The 19463-nt window shown below is 50.7% G+C and overlaps 1 protein-coding gene across 3 annotated transcripts in view; it reads left to right on the top strand.

Annotated features, from left to right (window-relative positions):
* SAP130 (Sin3A associated protein 130) overlaps positions 1–16050 on the top strand; it is a 111180-nt gene extending 95130 nt beyond the window's left edge. For all 3 annotated transcript variants that reach the window (XM_079782624.1, XM_079782622.1, XM_079782623.1), the window contains exons 19-21: positions 12062–12165; positions 13575–13688; positions 13927–16050. In XM_079782624.1, the coding sequence (XP_079638750.1) occupies positions 12062–12165; positions 13575–13688; positions 13927–14085 (377 nt within the window). In that variant the 3' untranslated portion in view covers positions 14086–16050. The remainder of the gene's footprint in view (positions 1–12061; positions 12166–13574; positions 13689–13926) is intronic.
* The last annotated feature ends 3413 nt before the right edge of the window (positions 16051–19463 follow it).

Here is a 19463-nt window from a genome sequence, read left to right as displayed (position 1 = left end):
AAAGCAGTGATGGGCAACCTTTGGAGCTTGGTGTGTCAAACTTCGCCAGAAAACTGAGCATAACTCGGGTAGTGTGTCACTTTAAGGAAAAAAATTATTTCGCAAATGTTTCATCGTCAGGAGCAGCAAATGTTTCATCCTCAGCATGCAGCCGCCTTAGCGGCCACGTGTCATCAGAAATGGCTAACTGACACGCGCGTGTCATAGGTTCGCCATCACTGATTTAAAGTGTTCCCTAGTAACATTTTAAGCTATACTAAAAGATTCTTATTGCTTGTTGGGACTCACCATAACTGTACATCTTCTGTTTGAACATGTCCATATTCATCACCTTTGCGCGAAGTCTCTTGACTATTAAACTTTAGTTGAACTGCTCTGCCTAAGTTTTAAAATTATAGTCTTAAAGATAAATCAGGATGGAATGTTAAAAATTGGTCAGGTAATTCACAGGAAGGAAAGAAAAGAAAAGCAGGATCAAGAAACCCAAGAAATTCCCTGGCCATTTTGGCTAACTGGTTAGAGTGTCAGCCCAAGGACCAAAAGGTCACAGGTTCGACTCCCAGTCAATGCACATACCTCCATTGCAAGTTTATGCAGGAGGCAACCAATCGCTGTTTCTCTCTCACATCAGTGTTTCTCTCGCTCTCTTTTTCCTCCCTCCCCTCCACTCTCTAAAAAAAAACGGTGGAAAAAATACGCTTGGGTGAGGATTAAGAAAATAGAAGCAGCACAGGAAATCAATAATAATGTGGCAGACTTAACCTTACATATCAACAATTACCTTCAATGTGAATAATCTGAATATGCCAATTAAAACACATAGGATAGAATGGATGGGGAAAAGATCCACCTATATTCTGTCTATAAGAAACTCACTTCAAATACGTACATTGACATAGGTAGATTGACAGATGGAAAAAATATATGCAATGGAAAAATTTTTAAAAGCAAGAGGAGCTATATTAATATCAAATAAAAGTAGACCAGAGGAAAGAAAATTACTGGAAGCAAAGAAGGGCATTGTGTGCTATTAAAAATGTAGAGGCAACAAAAACCAAGAGCCTCAGAATAATTGAAGCAAAGCGCTGGAGCTGGAGGAGAGGTTGGCAGATGTGCGGTGACGGGAGAGCTCAGCGCCTCGGTCTCAGCGACTGGTAGGAGTGCTTGGCAGTCAGCAAGGATGTGCTAGTAGAGCTGAGCACCATATACCAGCATCTAAGAAACATCCATACACAGTTGTGAGTACATATTCTCTCAAGCGCACATCGAGCATGTAAAGACAGACAGTGTCCTGGACCAGAAAGCAAACCTCCCAGATATATTTTTTTTATTATTATTTTTTAAAATATATTTTATCGATTTTTTACAGAGAGGAAGGGAGAGAGATAGAGAGCCAGAAACGTCAAAGAGAGAGAAACATCGATCAGCTGCCTCCTCCACACCCCCCACCGGAGATGCGCCCACAACCAAAGTACATGCCCTTGACCAGAATCGAACCCGGGACCCTTCAGTCCGCAGGCCAACGCTCTATCCACTGAGCCAAACCGGTTTCGGCCCTCCACAGATTTAAAGGAATTGAAATTATACAAATTATCTTCATTTCCTATAATGGAATCACATTGGAAACCAAAAACAGAGATAACCCAAAAACCTCCAAACCATGGAAATTAAAAACAACACACTTCTAAGTAATGGGTCAAAGAGGAAGTCTCGACATTTTTTAAAATATATAAAGTGAACGAAACTAAAATGAAGGGTAACCAAAATATCTGGGAGGCAACTAAAGCAGTGCCAACAGGGAAATTTACAGACTAAATGCTACATTAGACAAGAGGAAACTTCTCAAAGTTCCTACAACAAAAACAACAAAGAGCAACATAAACTCCAAGCAAACAGAAGGAAGAAAATAGTAAAGACAGCAGAAATCAGTGAAATTGAAAAGAGGAAATTAAGCCCTGGCCGGTGTGGCTCGGTTGAGTGTTGTCCCATACACCAAAAGGTCACCGGTTCCATTCATGGCACATACCCGGGTTCAGGCTCAGTCCTCACTAGGGGACATGCAGGAGGCAACTGATTAATGTTTCTTTCTCATCAATGTTTTTCTCCCTTTCTATTCGTCTCTCTAAAATCAATTTTAAAAAATGTTTAAAGTGGAAGTTAAATAAAATCAATAAAACAAAAACTGGTTCTTTGAAAAAATATCAATAAAATCAAATCTCTAAGCAAAACTGAAAAAGATCAAAGAAAAGAGGCAAATTGGGATTATCAGAAGTGGAACAGGATAACCTACCTAATAATAGACAAATATGCAAATTGACCATACCTCCGACACACCCACAAGCCACGCCCACAAGCCATGCCCACCATCCAATCAGAGCGAGCATGCAAATTAACCCATCCAAGATGGCTACATCCACAGAGAGCAAGGTTTCCTAGGTAACAGAGGAAGCCAAGCTTTCCACCTGCCCTTGCCAGGCCTAAGCCTCCACTCAAGCTACAAAGTTTCAATTATAGAAAGTAAACAAATTCAAACAAATGGCGGCAGAATGGAGCTTGAGAGAGCAGGCCAGGGTTGCCGCCGGCAACAGGGGAAACAAAGCTTTCCGCACACCCTGGCAGGGCCCGCCTCCTTAAGGCAACAAAGTTTCAATTATAACCCCAACAGAAATGGCTGCCGGCCTCGGAGGGAGCCCCAGGCTTGGCTCCACTCCAGGCTACAAAGTTTCAATTGTAGAAGAAAAATAAATTCCAGATACCAGGGCCTCCGCTTGGGTTGCCAGGGGGCGTGGCCAGCCTGCAAACCACCACAGGCCCCTCGCTCAGGCCGCCCCACGCCCCAAGGGAACCCCCACCTGATCCGGGACACCCTTCAAGGCAAACCAGCTGGCCCCTACCCCTGTACCAGGCCTCTATCCTACCTAATAAAAGAGTAATATGCAGATTGATCATCACTGCAACACACAATATAGCTGCCCCATGTGGACACAAGATGGCCACCACAAGATGGCCAGCAGGAGAGGGCAGTTGGGAGGCACCCGGCCTGCAAGGGAGGGCAGTTAGAGGTGATCAACCCTGCAGGAGAGGACAGTTAGGGGTGACCAGGCTAGCAGAGGAGGGAAGTTGGGGGCAAACAGTCTGGCAGCAGAGTGGTTAGGGGGTGATCAGGCTGGCAGGCAGAAGCGGTTAGGGGCAATCAGGCACACAGGCAGGCAGGCAGGCAAGCAGTTGGGAGCCAGCAGTCCTGGATTGTGAGAGGGATGTCCGACTGCCCGTTTAGGCCCGATCCCAGTGGAACAGGATAACCTACCTAATAATAGACAAATATGTGGGATCGGGCCTAAACGGGCAGTCGGACATCCCTTGAGGGGTCCCATATTGGAGAGGGTACAGGCTGGGCTGAGGGACAACCCCCTGCCGTGCACGAATTTCGTGCACTGGGCCTCTAGTTACTACATATTGTGCAGCCATTGAAAGCATCCTATATAATAAAAGCCTAATATGCTAAGTGTTCAGGCAGCCATTCAACCAATCAAAGTGTAATATGCTAATGATATGCTAAGTCAGCTCAACCGCTTGCTATGATGTGTACTGACCACCAGGGGGTAGATGCTCAGACTGGTAGGTTAGCTTGCTGCTGGGGTACAGCCAATCAGGACTGAGCAAGATGGTCCGGACACACCCTGGAGCCCTCCCACGGTCCCTCCTCGGCTGGCCAACCTCCTGTGTCCCTCCCCAGCCCCAATCGTGCACCAGTGGGGTCCCTCAGCCTGGCCTGAACCCTCTCACAATCTGGACTGAGGGACACCCTCCCTCTCCCACCCCCCAGTGTACAAATTTCATGCACCCAGCCTCAAGTAAGAAAATACTATGAATGCCTTTATGTTTTTAAAGTCAATTCTATATTAAAAAGCCTAATATGCTAAGTATCCAGTCGTCTGTTCAACCAATCAAAACGTAATATACTAAGGCTGCTCCACAACTTGCTATGATGTGCACTGACCACTTGAGGTCAGACAGCCTACTGGTTGACCAGTTGCTATGACGTACACTGACCACCAGGGGATAGGCACTCCGACTGGTAGGTTAGCTTGCTGCTGGGGTCCGGCCAATTGGGACTGAGCGAGATGGGCCAAACAAGCCCTCCCGTGGTCCTTCCCTGGCTGGCCAACCTCCCGCATCCCTCCCCAGCCCCGATCGTGCATCGGTGGGGTCCCTTGGCCTGGCCTGCACACCCTCTCACAATTCGGGATCTCACAGGCCAGGCTGAGGGACTCCACTGGTGCACAAATTCGTGCACCAGGCCTCTAGTGTCTTAGATAAAATGGACCGATAACTTCAAAACCAGGAATTACCAAAACTCCACCATAGACAAATCTTAATAGTCCTATAGCCATTAAATAATTTAAATCCATAATTCAAAATCTTCCAAATAGAAATCCCTAGGCCCAGCTACTTTTGTTTTATGATATATTTTTTATTGATTTCAGAGAGGAAGGGAGAGGGATAGAAGGATAGAAATACCAATGATGAGAGAGAATCATCGTTTGGCTGCCTCCTGCATGCCCCCAACTGGGGACCGAGCCCACAACCCGAGCATGTACCCTTGACCGGAATCAAACTTGGGACCCTTCTGTCTGCAGGCCGATGCTCTATCCACTGAGCCAAACCAGCTAGGGTGGCTCAGCTATACTTTTACTGGGAAACTCTACCAAATGTTTAAGTGTGAACAGTCAACATAATTTTTTACAGTCTCTTCTAAAATACAGGATGGAACAGTTTCAAATTCATTTTATGAAGTCAGTATTTCCCTTAAGAGAAAAACCAAAAAAGGTATAAATACGGAAAACTACATATTGATAATTCTCATGAATATAGAAGCAAAAAAACTTAAACTGTTAGTAAATTACAATCCAGCAATATATAAATAGAATTTTACAGCTTTATCAATGAGATTTGTTACTGCTATGCAAAGCTGGTTTAATATTTGAAAATCATAAAGTACCACAAACTAGAGAGCTTAAAATAAGACATTTATCTCATAGTTGTGGAGGCCAGAAATCGGAAATGAAGGCCTCAGAGGACCAGCCTCGGAAGGCTGCGGGCCACCGCGCTCCTTGCCTGGCCAGCTCCTGGCGCTGGACAGCACTGGGCGTGCAGCTGCTTCCCTCCCGTCTGCCTCCGGACCCACAGTGTTCTTCCCTGTGAGTCTGCCTCCTCCGGACCCACAGTGTTCTTCCCTGTGAGTCTGCCTCCTCCGGACCCACAGTGTTCTTCCCTGTGAGAATGACTCCTCCGGACCCACAGTGTTCTTCCCTGTGAGAATGACTCCTCCGGACCCACAGTGTTCTTCCCTGTGAGTCTGACTCCTCCGGACCCACAGTGTTCTTCCCTGTGAGTCTGACTCCTCCGGACCCACAGTGTTCTTCCCTGTGAGAATGACTCCTCCGGACCCACAGTGTTCTTCCCTGTGAGTCTGACTCCTCCGGACCCACAGTGTTCTTCCCTGTGAGAATGACTCCTCCGGACCCACAGTGTTCTTCCCTGTGAGTCTGACTCCTCCGGACCCACAGTGTTCTTCCCTGTGAGTCTGACTCCTCCGGACCCACAGTGTTCTTCCCTGTGAGTCTGACTCCTCCGGACCCACAGTGTTCTTCCCTGTGAGTCTGACTCCTCCGGATCCACAGTGTTCTTCCCTGTGAGTCTGACTCCTCCGGACCCACAGTGTTCTTCCCTGTGAGAATGACTCCTCCGGACCCACAGTGTTCTTCCCTGTGAGAATGACTCCTCCGGACCCACAGTGTTCTTCCCTGTGAGAATGACTCCTCCGGACCCACAGTGTTCTTCCCTGTGAGAATGACTCCTCCGGACCCACAGTGTTCTTCCCTGTGAGAATGACTCCTCCGGATCCACAGTGTTCTTCCCTGTGAGTCTGACTCCTCCGGACCCACAGTGTTCTTCCCTGTGAGAATGACTCCTCCGGACCCACAGTGTTCTTCCCTGTGAGTCTGACTCCTCCGGACCCACAGTGTTCTTCCCTGTGAGTCTGACTCCTCCGGACCCACAGTGTTCTTCCCTGTGAGAATGACTCCTCCGGACCCACAGTGTTCTTCCCTGTGAGAATGACTCCTCCTCAGGAGACGTTCGTCATTGGAGCGAGGGTCCATCTGAGCTCGGTGTGACTGCATTCCATCTGCCAAGACCATCACGTTTAGGTACCAGGGGTGAGGACTTTAACTTGTCTTTCCGGGGAACACAATTCATCCCACAACAAAAGCTAAAAAAGAAAAATTACGTGATTATATTCATTGATGCTGAAAATTATTTGACAAAATTCAACACTTCTTATAAAAACTCAAAAATCGAAAAAGAGAAAGACTTCCCTCAACTTGATAAAATGTTTTCAGCGGGTGGGGAGCTTTTCCTGCCAAGGGCAGTTTGGATATTTACAACATTTGTGGGCCATACCGAATTACCGACGTAACCGTTCGCCTTACCTGAGGTTAGCACAATGACAAGGCTGTTCTGCCCCACCCTTACTCCGGAGAACGGGAAGTTCTAGCCACACTTTAAGGCAAGAAAAAGATAAACAGCTGTACAGGTTCGAGAGAAAGAAAATGAACCCTATTTGCAGATGACATCATCTACATAGAAAATCTCAAAGGATTCTTTGAAAAAACTCCTGGCCTAGTAAGGGCGTTCAGCAAAGTCACAGGGTCCAGTGCCAACACACGGAAACCTTAGACACTTGTAATGAACTTACGAGGATTTTGAGGAGACGTGCGATGCTCCTGGGTTCGGAAGCTCTGTAAAGATGTCCGTTCCCCCTAGATTGGCCAATAGGGTTAATGCCGTTCCTATCAAAGTCACACAAAGGCTTTTGCAGACATAATAAAGCATATTTTAAACTTTACATTGAACGGCATAGGAGCTAAAATAGCTAAAATAATCTTGGGAAAAACAAGAAAAGCCTATAACTTAGCTATAGTAATTACAGCAGTGGTATTTGCGAAGGGATAGACATATAGATGATGTAATGTTACAGAAAACGCAGAAATACATCCATACAGAGATGCTCAGCTGATTTTTTTTCTTGACTGAAGTGCAAAACCAATTCAATGGAGGAAGTAAAGTCTTTTTAACAGACAGTGCTAGACATTCATGAGTTAAAAAAAAAAAACAACCTCAACCTAATTTATTACAAGAATTTATTCAAAATGGACTTAACTGTGAAATGTAAGACTTTTAGAAGAATACCTGGTAGACATTCTTCTGCACCTAGAGCCTGGTGAACTCTTCTTCGGACTGACGCACATCCCTGTGAGCATTGGGTATGCTACCTTCGGCCGCTGTTGGAAAACAACACCATCCTACGTGATAAAAATGGGCGGAACGACTGGTCACTTTGATGCGCACTGACCACCAGGGGCCAGACACTCAACACAGGAGCTGCCCGCAGGCCCCAACCCGCGGTGGTGGTGGGGGGCGGGGCGGGCCGGTGAGCGGCAGTGCCAGGCCGCCAGCCAAGGTGGGTGCCAGCAGTAGCTCCTCCCCCCCATCACCCCACCGGTCGTCCCACAGATCGGCCCTGATCGCTGGCCAGGCCTAAGGACCCTACCTGTGCACGAGTTTTGTGCCCCAGGCCTCTAGTGTATTAAGAAAACTGAAGAGATTGAGCTTCATAAGACTTGTTACCTGTGAAGGCCCATCAGGAAGATGAAAAGACAAGCTGTGAGCTGGGAGGGAATGTTAGCAAAGCTCGTAATTTGTAAAGGACTCGAGCATGAAGATACATTTCCCCAAAGAGGGTCCAGCACAGGAGGTGCTGAAGCTCCTTAAGTGTTGGCTGTGCGGACTTCCCCAGGGTGCTGTGCGGGGGGGGGGGGGGGGGGGGGGGTAAGGTCACAGACCTCCACGGGGTGCTATGCAGGGGGGGGGGGGGTGGCTCACAGAGAAGGAACCTGCCGAACAGCCGTCAGTGAGGGGGCCGGGGCCGCGGCCACACGAGTGAGGCACGGGAACAGCATGGGCTCTGTAGGCTGAGGGGCTCACGGGGAGCCAGGCGCTGGCGGGAAGGCACCGGGGGCCTGGCCGGCTCCGCAGCCCCGTCCTCGGGAGCCGGAGTGAGGGGGGTGGTCCCTGAGGAGGTCCTGGGACGGAGAACAGTAAGCTCTTTTAACGGTCAGCCTCACTCGCCGTTCGAGAAATGTCCATGGCGGTGTCACCGCACCCTCAGCACGGCTGAGCGCGGGCGCCGGGGGCGCCGGCGGCTGTGACCTGCGGGTTGAGCTTTTCCTCTGCTTGGAAGATCTTCTCACCTTTGCTTTGGCGTTTCCCCTGCAGCGGGCCTGTGGGCGGAGCCCCGTGAGCTTCCTGGGCTCGGGTTCGGGGGCTCGGATTTCCCCAGCACGTGGTCGGCCGCCTCGGCGGGAGCACAGGACGTGCCGGGACGTGTCCGGGGACAGGTCACTTCCCCTCAGGGGGCCCAGGGAGCTGCAGCTGCCCGTGGGGACCTGTCGGAGGTCAGTGTGGCCCGCATGCGTCCCCAGGCCTCCAGGCTCCCCCTGCCCTGCACCCACCCCTCTGGGGCGCCTTCATGTCTGCGCTTCTCCCTCTACAGAAGCAGTCAGTCCCTTCGGGAAGAGAGGAGCAGCTCCCTGCTCCGGAGACTCTCCTGAGGGCTGGGGGCACCCTGCTCTCTGGGGGTGCTCGGTGCGGGGAAGGCCCGAGCGGCTGGAGGTCCTCGGCCCCGGTGTTGGCCTGACTTAACCCGCAGCAGGTGGCGGGCGGAGGGGGCGCTGGCGCCCTGCCCGGGGGGGGGCGAGGGCAGGGGGGCATTCAGAGGCTGCAGACCTGCTCCGCCTGCCACAGCGGCCGGAACAGAGGCTGTGCACTGCTGCTTGCCCTCAGGACCTCTGCAGAGCGCTCGGTGGTGGTTTAGAATGTCCGCCTGTCTCCCTAGGGAGCAGGTTAGAGACCCTCATACATGCTGAGCTGCTCTGGAAATAATTTCTTAAACAGAAAAGACACACTTCCTGACCCAGCAGCTCCACTTCTGAGCATTTGCCCCAGAAGAATGAAAACCTATGTCCACCCAAAAGTCTGTGCCCAGATGTTCATAGCAGCTGTTTGAACAACAACTGGAGACCAGGCGGACCGCGTCGTGGCAGTGGCCACACAAGCTGTGGCGGATCAGGCAGGAGCGAAGGGAAGACCCGGCGTGCCGATTTTAAAGGGACTCCTGTCTGTGTCACGTTCTCAGATGACAGGCGTGCAGACCGTGTTCGCAGTCAGTGGGGCGGGGTGACCCTCGCGGTGCGGCAGGAGGGGGCTCTGCCGCTTGGAGTCTGGGCGGGGCACGGGAGTCGCCGGCCTGGCCCTGAAGCGGCAGGCGCGCCCTTTCCGTCCCCGGCGCTTCCCTGGGTTTGATCCTGGTCTCTCGTGATGTCAGATGCAACCAGTGCGGTGAACTTGACCTCTTTACTATTTTTAGTAGCGTTGCTGAGAGAATTCACATATTAAAATGGACAATTTAGTGATTTTTCATATATTCACAACGTTGTGCCTCCCTCACTACAGTTAGTTTTTAAACATTTTCTTTGCGCCAATAAGAGACGCATGCCCCTTCGCTCGCCATCCCCCGTCCTGCCATCTCACTCCCCGCCCTCCGCCACGGCCACCTCTGATCTCCTTTCCGTCTCTGTAGGATTCCCAGCGCTGCACATGTCAGATGCATGGAATCATACCATATGCCGTCTTCCGTCATCCATGTAGCGTGTATCAGTACTTCATTCCTTATTCTAGTTTATGTACCATGTTTTAGCCATCATCACTTGATGGGCATTTGGCTTTCTCCAATGTTGGTTATGAAAATGCTGCTATGAACATTCGTCCGATTTGTGGGTACCGTCTCCTTTCACTTGGATATGTAATCAGGAACAGAGTTTCTGGGGGGTTTAGTAACTGTATTTAACATTCTAATAGATGCTGGGCTGTTTTCCAAGTGAGTACACTTTGTTTCCATCCGCGGTGTGTGAGGGTTCTGATTCCTCCACAGCCTCAGAACTGACCGGCTTCTTCATTGCAGCACGCTGCTGGGCGGGCAGTGGGCTTCTTGGTTTGGTTTTGTGTGTGTTTCAGTCCTCGCCCGAGGATATATTTTTATTGCTTAGAGAGAGAAGCATGATGTGAGAAGCGTCGATCGGTTGCCTCCCACGTGTGCCCTGGCCGGGGATTGGACTCCAGCCTTCTGCTGTGCGGGACCACCTTGCGGCCGGCTGCGCCCGGCCAGGCCCCTCCGTGTGGTTCCGACTGCCGTTTCCCTAGTGACCGTCGGCGTTCTTCTGGAGAGATGTCCTTTTGGATGTTTTGCCCTTTTTAATTGGTTTGTCATTTTACTGCTGAGTTGTCATTCTTCATGTGTTCTAGGTAAAAGTCCCTTATCAAATATCTCTACTATCTTTGCAATTTCCTGTGAATCTTTATTTCAAACTAAACGTGTTTTTAAAAGCTTTCAGTGAAACCCGTGAGCACATGGAGCGCTGGTGCCTGTTGGCCGGTCTGTGTCAGCGTTGGCTGTGGTCGCAGCACTGCGGCACCGTGTGCTTGGAGTCACTCGGAAGCTTTGGGGAAACCGGGGAGATCACACGCGTCTCTGTTACTCCGCACCACTGCCTGTGGATCTCCAGTTAGCTCAGAAAGTTTAAACATCGTTTAATCATTCGTGCGAATGTTTGCCTGCTACACAGGGTTTGGGTTTTTTTAATTGACGAACTTCTTAGAGCAGTTTTGGGTTCACAACAAAATTAAACAGGAAGTGCAGAGATTTCCCATGCCCCCCTGCCCCCCACACAGCCCGCCACGGGCACACTAGTTACCACAGCTCCCCGTGGGCATCGGGGCTCGGTGCTGGCGGTGTGCGTTCATTGGGTTTTGACCAATACATAGTGGGTGGGTAATTTTAAGAATTCTTAAATTTTTAAAAAATACTTTTTGTCGTACTTCACAATTCTGATTCCTGGACTTTTCTACCCAAACGGAGTGTCACACAGATTTGATTCCGTGATTTCCCCGAGACCTGGTGGCACTGTGGCGCCTCTGAGGACGTCTTGCCCAGCTCCCACCTGCTTGCGAGCGTCACGCCCAAGCAAGGCTTCTGCCCACTGAGGACCAGTTCCCTCTTTTAACCCTGTGCACTCGCTTGCTTTTTTCTCGATTCCTTTATTCTACTCAGGATTTAATTTTTTAAATACCCCAGATTTTACAAAGTGCGGCAGTAGAATAAAAAACTGGAGTTTCTTTTCATACAAACTTATTTATTTGGATTTTTTTATATTTCAAATTATTGATACATTCAAAGAGTAATTTGCACTCGACATCCGAGTGCAAAAGGTTAAGAAAGTAGAATTATAACTTGCATCTTTGGAACTCACTAGATCAGCAGAGCCTGTCTTTCAAGCATTCTTAGTGATGGACAAAGAGCCTCTATTCATGTTGTGACCTCTATGCCTAATAGCTTAAATGCAAAGGACTTATTTAAAGACATTTATGTAAAGAAATCCTTTTGTGTGTTTTTTTAAAATATATTTTATTGATTTTTTTACAGAGAGGAAGGGAGAGGGATAGAGAGTTAGAAACATCGATGAGAGAGAAACATTGACCAGCTGCCTCTTGCACACCCCCTACTGGGGATGTGCCCGCAACCAAGGTACATGCCCTTGACCGGAATCGAACCTGGGACCCTTCAGTCCACAGGCCGACGCTCTATCCACTGAGCCAAACCGGTCAGGGCTCCTTTTGTTTTTTATTGTCTAAAGTTTTACTTAGGTCCCTTTTTCTCCCCCATTGACCCCCCCAGCCACTCCCACCCCCAAGGGCAAGCCCCCACCACCCAGTGTCTGTGTCCTTTGGTCATGCTAATTGCATGCATACAAGTCCTTTGGGTGATCTCTAACCCCCCCTCAAGGAAATTCTTGATAAAATAGTAGCACTTGAGCAACTTTAGCACTAAGGATTTTAGCTTCCTGAAAACTGAAGTGTGCTTTCTTTGTTTTCCCGGTTCCAGAGGAGAAGAAAGCCATGCTGCAGGAAATCGCCAGCCAGAAGGGGGTGTCCTGCCGGGCCCAAGGCTGGAAAGTCCACCTCTGTGCTGCCCAGTTGCTACAGCTGGTAGGTGGGGCTGGGCCTGCCGCGGCGGGCGGGCTGCAGGTGCGAGTTCCCTGGGAGGTTTCCTGAGCGATTCCAACACCCCAGTCGCCATGGCTCTGAGAGGATTTTGGGGGTGCTCATTCCTGTGTCTGCTTCATAGGTGTCATTGTGATCGAATGTATCTTAGTTCTGGTTCGTAGAACCAAAGCCTAGGCGCACCTCTGGTGTGAGACCCGCAGCTCAGCTCAGTGTGTGTGTTGCCGTGACATGCAATAGGCCCCAGACGGCCCACTGTGCGCCCTCCCCGCTCTGCTCTCGCCGGCACCAGGCCTGGTCCCCACTGTTTGCTGGAGGCTGGGCCGCTCGCTGCTCCTGGGAGCCCTGGTCCCGCGCCCTCTGACCCTACAGAGCCTGCCTCCTCAGCCCCTGCGTGTGCCCTGGGGCCCGCGAGGTGCGGTGTCCTCCCCCCGGGGCCGGGAGTGTGCTGACTAGTAAACTGCTCTTGACCCCATGTGTCCAGTATGGTGAGGGTCGCGGTTTCAGCCATTTCCAGAACCCTTGGGCAAGGTCTCCCCGTCACCAGCGAGGGAAGGGCGCAGGGAAGCTGCCGCTCAGGAGTCTCTCCATCACTGGGGTAACTGGGACCCGACAGCATGGTTTCGTGTGTAAGTTGGGGGGCAGGGAGCGAGCTGATTCTGTACTTCACAGAGAAGCACGTGTCTGTGCACCGCATGGACTTGTTCCAGACGCACTTACCCCGGGCAGTACTGAAAGTTACCCTCGCTCCGACCCATGTGGCTCAGCGAGTGAGCCGTGACCTACAAACCAGGAGGTCACAGTTTGATTCCCAGTCAGGGCACATGCCCGGGTTCGGGGCTCGATCCCCAGTGGGGGGCGTGCAGGAGGCAGCAGATCAATGATTCTTATTGATGTTTCTCTCTCCCTCTTCCTTCTCTGAAATCAATAAAAATATATTTTTTAAGTTATCCTTACCCTAGCCAGTTTGGCTCAGTGGATAGAACGTGAGCCTATGGACTGAAGGGTCCCGGGTTTGATTGGGGTCAAGGGCACGTACCTCTGTTGCAGGCTTTATTTCTGTGCAGAGGTAACCAATCGATGTGTCTCTCTCACCTCAATGTTTCTCTCTCTCAGTCTCTCCTCCTCCCTTCCACACTCTCTAAAAAAATCAATGGGGAAAATATCTCTGGGTGAGGATTAACCAATAAAAAGTTACCCTTGAATGTGGACTCTGAATTACAGCAGGTTGTATTGTAAGTTGTTCCTGATCACTTTCGTCATTGCGAGAAAGGGTTTCACCCCCAACAGCTCTCACGCTAGTTTAAAAGGCGGTGCGAGGTGGTTCATGGGCCTGAAGTTGAGCCAAATAAAGCATTTCTGAGGGCCCACTGTCACCGCCTTGTGTGTTGCAGACGAATCTAGAACACGACGTCTATGAGAGACTCACCACCCTCCAGGAAGGGATCATCCCCAAGAAGAAGGCAGCGACTGACGACGACCTGCACCGCATAAGCGAGCTCATCCAGGTGGGCCACGCCCTCCTCCCCTCCCCTCCCCTTCCCCCTCCCCGCTGTGTGGTTCTTCCTTTCTCCCCTTCACCCACTCATGTTTATCAGAGCTGATTCACTCCGGCCTGCATTGCCAATAAGCACTGAAACGTTTTCTGTGTGAAAGCCTCCAAGTGTCCCAGTCCAGAGATGAGGCGCCTTTCAGAGCCGCGCCACCTCAGATGGCTGGCTGACAGTGACCTGTCTTTTGTTCCAGGGGAACATGCAGAGGTGTAAGCTGGTGATGGACCAGATCAGCGAGGCCAGGGACTCCATGCTCAAGGTTCTGGACCATAAGGACCGTGTCCTGAAGCTTCTCAACAAGAATGGGACTGTCAAGAAGGTGTCAAAGCTGAAGCGAAAGGAGAAGGTCTAGCTCCAGAAGAGCCAGGACTTTGGGAACGGAATGTATGAAGAATGATGGCAGGGTGGCGGGAGGGTGTGTTACCCTCCAAGTGGAACATTGAAATAAAGGAAGCGCTCCTTAAGCCCACGTGAAGGCCGAGGGCCCTGGCGTCAGGGTCACGGAGCTGGCCCCGTGGCTTCCGTTCGTCCTGGGCCTGTCCCACCTCAGTGCACTGGCATCAGGGGTGCCGGGGCCCAGGGGCTGCCCACCGGAACCAGTGGACGGTGACGGCCGGCATTGTCAGCTTTCTGGCTTATAACTGTTTACCTGATGGGTCCTGTCGGCCGTGCTCATGGGCTGGGAGTTCTCAGCCCCCGGAACAGCCCCTGGACCGCTGTTCTCACCCACACGGAAGCCCCCTCCCGCCGTCCTGATTCTGTCCGCCTCTCAGCTGCGCCACGGCGCCGAGAAGGGCACATCTCACGCTCTAAGGGGTGTGAACTATCAATTATTGTCATTTTTAAGAACCATTTCAAAGTGAAGCTATTCTATTGTCTGTCCTGCGTGTGTCCATGGGGTTTTGTGGAGGCTCAGAGCAGGCAGCACCAGGAGTGGCCCTGAGGCCCGTTCTGAAGTGGCTCTTGGTTGTCTGTGCTGCTGCGGCCGGTGTGGCGCCGTCAGCTGTGTGTACCACACATCTCCCAAGGTCAATAAAGGACTCCACGAGGTTTTGTACACGAGCATCTGCGTGCTTTTAGAGTCCGTGCTGTGCTGAGCGCCACTGGCATGCTGACCCTGGCGTGTCTCGCACACAACGGGTTCCACTCAGCTGGCACTGGGCGACGGAGGTCCCGGCAGCTCTTCTGCGCTGGGGCCTAAGGCTAGGTCGCATCCTGTGCAGGTGCACAGGGTCGGCTTTAGGACCACGGAGCTGGAGCTGCAGTGGTGGGTGGGCCTCCAGGAGTGTGGTCTAGTGGTCGGCACAGTTACCTGCTCCCGGGCCGCTGGCTGGGCGGGTGCGGTAGCCCGGCCCCCCTGGCCCCGGCAGCTCTGTCCCTCCGGCCGGGGTCCTGCTGGCTGCACCTGGAGTCCCAGTTGCCACCGCGGGGCTGGCACTCTTCTCGGCCCTGATCTCAACAGACTGGAGAGCCTGCCCATGTGACCAGGCCTGGGGCCGTGCTCCCTGCCCGGAACTGGGGCGGGCCGAAGGAGGGGCTTCTGGCTTCCGGATTGGACGCAGGCCTGCACGACCTCGGGAAGATGTCCTTGAGCAGGGCCGCTCCCCCGGGCGCCTGGGGCCCGGGGCCCACGTGGGAAACGGCACCGGCTGGGTGCCTGCGGGGCGCACCCTGGTCGGCTCTGTGCACGTTGCCCGTGGCCGGTGGGGCTGCTGGGAGTGAAGGGCAGACAGCGGTATTAGGGATGCTGCTTCACAAGCCTGTTCCCCGAGGATCGACACCTTCATGTAAACAAGACTTCCTCCCTGGACGCCTCCGCGCAGGCCCTGTCAGCGCGGGCAGAACCAGTTGTCCGTTCGCCTTCACCTTTGGAGGGAGCAGAGTCGGAAGGTGGGAGAGCGGGGGCGCACCTGGCCTACATGCACAGCATTATTAAGCCGTTTCACTGAAAACTAGCCGGGATACAATAAACAACATGCTAAAGGATACAGTTTGGTTTGCCATTTGTTCACACCCATGAAAGCACCAAAAGCAAAATAGTAAGCGTATCTGTGAGACCCATAAGTTTCCTTTACCTGTGACTTCTCTCTCGCCCTTACCTGCCTCCCCAATTTCACCTAATGTGCTTTCTGCCTCTAGGGTGCGTTTCTGGGCTGTATGAATGGGATCATCAGTATATTGCTTTTTATGGGAAGGAGTCTGGCTTTTTTTACACAGGGTAATGGAAATTTATACTGAGTTATATTCATGTTGCTAGTTTCAAGAGCTCATTGCTTTATTTTTGTTAAGTTTATTGAGGTGACGTTTATTGCTTTTTATTGCTGACTAGAGGCCCGGTGCACGAAATTCGTGCACGGGGGGTGGGGCGTTGGGGTGGGTCCCTCAGCCCGACCTGCACCCTCTCCAATCTGGGAACCCTCAGGGGATGTCCTATTGATGGCTTAGGTTCTCTGCTCTATGCGGACCTGCCTGCTCGTCGCTGCCGCAGGCCCTGGTATCTGCTCTCTGCAGGGGCGTACTTGCCACTTGCCACTGTGGCCAGGGGCAAGCAGGGCCCTGGTGTCTGCTCTCTGCGGGGCCTGCTTGCTCCTCACTGCAGCGAGGGCTAAAAGGACGACTCCAGCGGGGCTGAGGGGACTGGGCGCCACCAACGTGTGGCTCTGGGTGCCGCCATCTTGGTGACGGAGTGACAGCCGATTTGCCTGTTCCCTCTTTATTAGGTGGGATCAGCGAGCATTCCGTCCTCTGGCTGTCCCACAGCGGGTCCCCGTCACCAAGGAAAGGCTCTGCTGTTGGTGGTGGTCCGTCTGCTCCGTGGGGCACGCGGCTTTCTTCCCCCCCTCACCTGAGGCTGTTTCCCTGCTGACTTTCAGAGGAAGTGGAAGGGAAGGAGGAGGAAGGGAGAGAGAGAAACATCTATGAGAGACACCAATTGGTTACCTTCCACATGCACCCTGACCTGGGCCAGGGATCAAGCCAGCAACGGACCTAAGTGCCCTTGACCAAGAATCGAACCCATGACCCTTTGATCTGAGGGCTGTCGCTCTTAACTGCTGAGCCAAACCAGCTACGACTTGCATACAACCTTTTTTTTTTCTTAACTGATTTTAATAGTATGACTTAAAACCCCTACACTTCATATTATTATGCAAAATACACAGAAGAAATAGTCTTAAAAATATAAAATAAATAAGCAAGACATGAAAATAGGCAAGTTTCCATTAAAATAAATGAAAATTTTTTTACAAAAGATAATTTTGCCTGCATATCCTTTGAAGAAGAGAAATTATCATTTAAACAATATTCAAGTTTGTTAAGCAAGTTTTTAAAGTATTATAAAATATTTAAGTTTTTATACATATTTTTTAATTGATTTCAGAGAGGGAGAGATTGAAACATCAATAATGAGAATCATTGACCAGCTGCCTCCTGCACGCCCCCTATTGGGGATTGAGCCCACAACCCTGGGAATGTGCCCTGACAGAATTGAGCCATGACCTCCTGGTTCATAGCTCAATGCTCAACCACTGAGCCACACCGGCGGGGCAAAATGTTTAACTTTTAGCAGCAGCAAGGTCTGTGTTGTTCCCCAATTTTTTCATATAAACTGAACTTTCAAAACTGCCACACCCGCTGAGCTGGGTTCTAAGGCATCAGGTTCTAATAGAAACATTTTCGTTGCATCTTCTAACATTTCTGTGTTTCTTTTTGAGGATGGCTATGAAAACCACCAATGTGATAACGTGTCATTAAGCATTGCAGGATGTCCTCGCAAGCACCTTCCACGTTTGGGGGTTGTATCTTTTTTACATCTATTTCTTCCTTCAGCTCTGAGTCTACTTGTATTCTGTGCAGATTTGTTTACCTTTTGTTGATCTTCAGAAGTAACATGGACATCTGCAGCGTCCTTCATGGTGGCCACCAGATAAGCGTTTAGTGGTGGTTTTGTTAGCCGTGCTCTCCAGGGACTTAGGACCAGGAGGGTAGTGCTGAGAAGTCCAGATATTAAGGGCTGTTGGTCCAGAAAACTATCATTCATATGCTTATTTGGTGACTAGAAAGAACTGGAAATGTATTTTGAGATAAGACTTGGATTTGGCATCTGTTTACAGTGAAAATCAAAGAAAAATAAACTTGGGAAAAAAAGTGTTAATCGTTCTTCTTGGATTAGAAAATCGTATTTTTTTAAACCGAGAAATTTCAAAAGGTCATTTTTAAAATGGTATTTTATTTTCAGCTACTTTGTCAGAGAAATGTAGACACAGCTTAGAGTTTCAAAGTTATTTAGAGGCTGTCTGACCCAGCTGAGCCCCAGGGTGAAATGGACACCTTTGAAAGGCATTTTTTCGTAATTTTTGTCATAGAGCACAGACACACAACACTAAAGGAAACAAATGTGCAGCTTCATAAACCCTTAAAGAGCAATTTTGAAATCACTGCCCAAGCTAAGACAGATCTTGGCTAGTGTCCATGGGAAGCCACCGAGGCCGATCAGTGCTGAGGTCCCCAGTTTGGGGTGTGGGGGTGATTGGAGACTCCAGTGAAAATGGCTTAACTGGACAGCACACTGCTCAGCAGCAGGGCTGTGGGCAGCTCGGGGGAGTGGCCTGGCCAGGGGCCCAAGGGGGCAGGGTCACAGTTTAGCTCCAGTGCGCCAGCCCCAGCACCCGGGGGGCCAGTTCAGCCAGAACTGGAAGTGTGCTCGCTGAGGCCCAGGTGAAGCTGGTTAGACAGCACAGAGTGCCCGTCCCTGTCCCTGATGGGTCCACTTCTATGCAAATGAGGACTCCAAGTCTTCACAGCTTGATTCATCCAAATAGCACTGCGGACTGGTAGGAATGGAACTGCTCTGATTGGATGGTGAAGGTGCCAATAGGCTATAGCTGAGCAGCGCCGATTGGACAGGAAAGACCAAGGCCTACCGGTCAGATTCTGTCCGTCCTCGGAACTGCTTTCTAAGGGTCCAGTCTGGCTTGTCCCTGGAGTGCAGCCTGGGCGGGGCCTCCATCACAACGGCTGCCAGATGTGGGGTGAATCGGAGCCCAGTTAACCACAGGGGTCCTTTCGCAGCCAGCACTAGGCTCCTCGGAAGCCCTGACGCTGCTCCACCCAACCACAACCCATATCCCTCCCTCCGACAGCCAGGACCGGGACATGGCTTTAAATAACCCGTGTTATTGTAGTGTGACATGGCACGGAGTAAAGCACCTGTCTAAATATGCAGCTTTATGCATTTTGACAAATATATGTACCCATAGCCAACACCTGCGTGAAGACCCAGGCCATCTCCGTAACTCCACAACGTGCCCTTTGTAGTCAGCACGCCCCTGCCCACCCAAGGGTGGCACTGGTCTGTCATGGGTTTGTCTGTCCTTGAACTTCATGTAAATGGCCTTATACCATCCCTATTACTGTGTCTGGCTTTTATGCTCAACATAACCTGAGATTCAAACATTTGTTTTATGTATTATAATTATTCTGTTTTACTGCTTAGTGGTATTCTACTGTGGGACTATGCAACCATTTGTGTATTCATTTCCCTATTGAAGGACCTATTGCTTCCAGGTAGTGACTATTATGAATAAAGCTGTTATAAAGAATTGCATGCAGTTCTTCTGTGGAAATAAATTTTCAAGTCAGTTGGGTGAAAACCGGACTGTGGATCCTAAGGTTAAAAGAAGCTGCCTTCCAGAGTGACGCCCTCGTTTGCATTCCCACCAGCAGCAAGCC

This window comes from Cnephaeus nilssonii (assembly GCF_951640355.1).
Source record: "Cnephaeus nilssonii genome assembly, chromosome: 10".
NCBI classification, from domain to species: domain Eukaryota; kingdom Metazoa; phylum Chordata; class Mammalia; order Chiroptera; family Vespertilionidae; genus Cnephaeus; species Cnephaeus nilssonii.
Note: the sequence above shows the minus strand (reverse complement) of the source record. Positions and strands in the feature narration are given on the sequence as shown.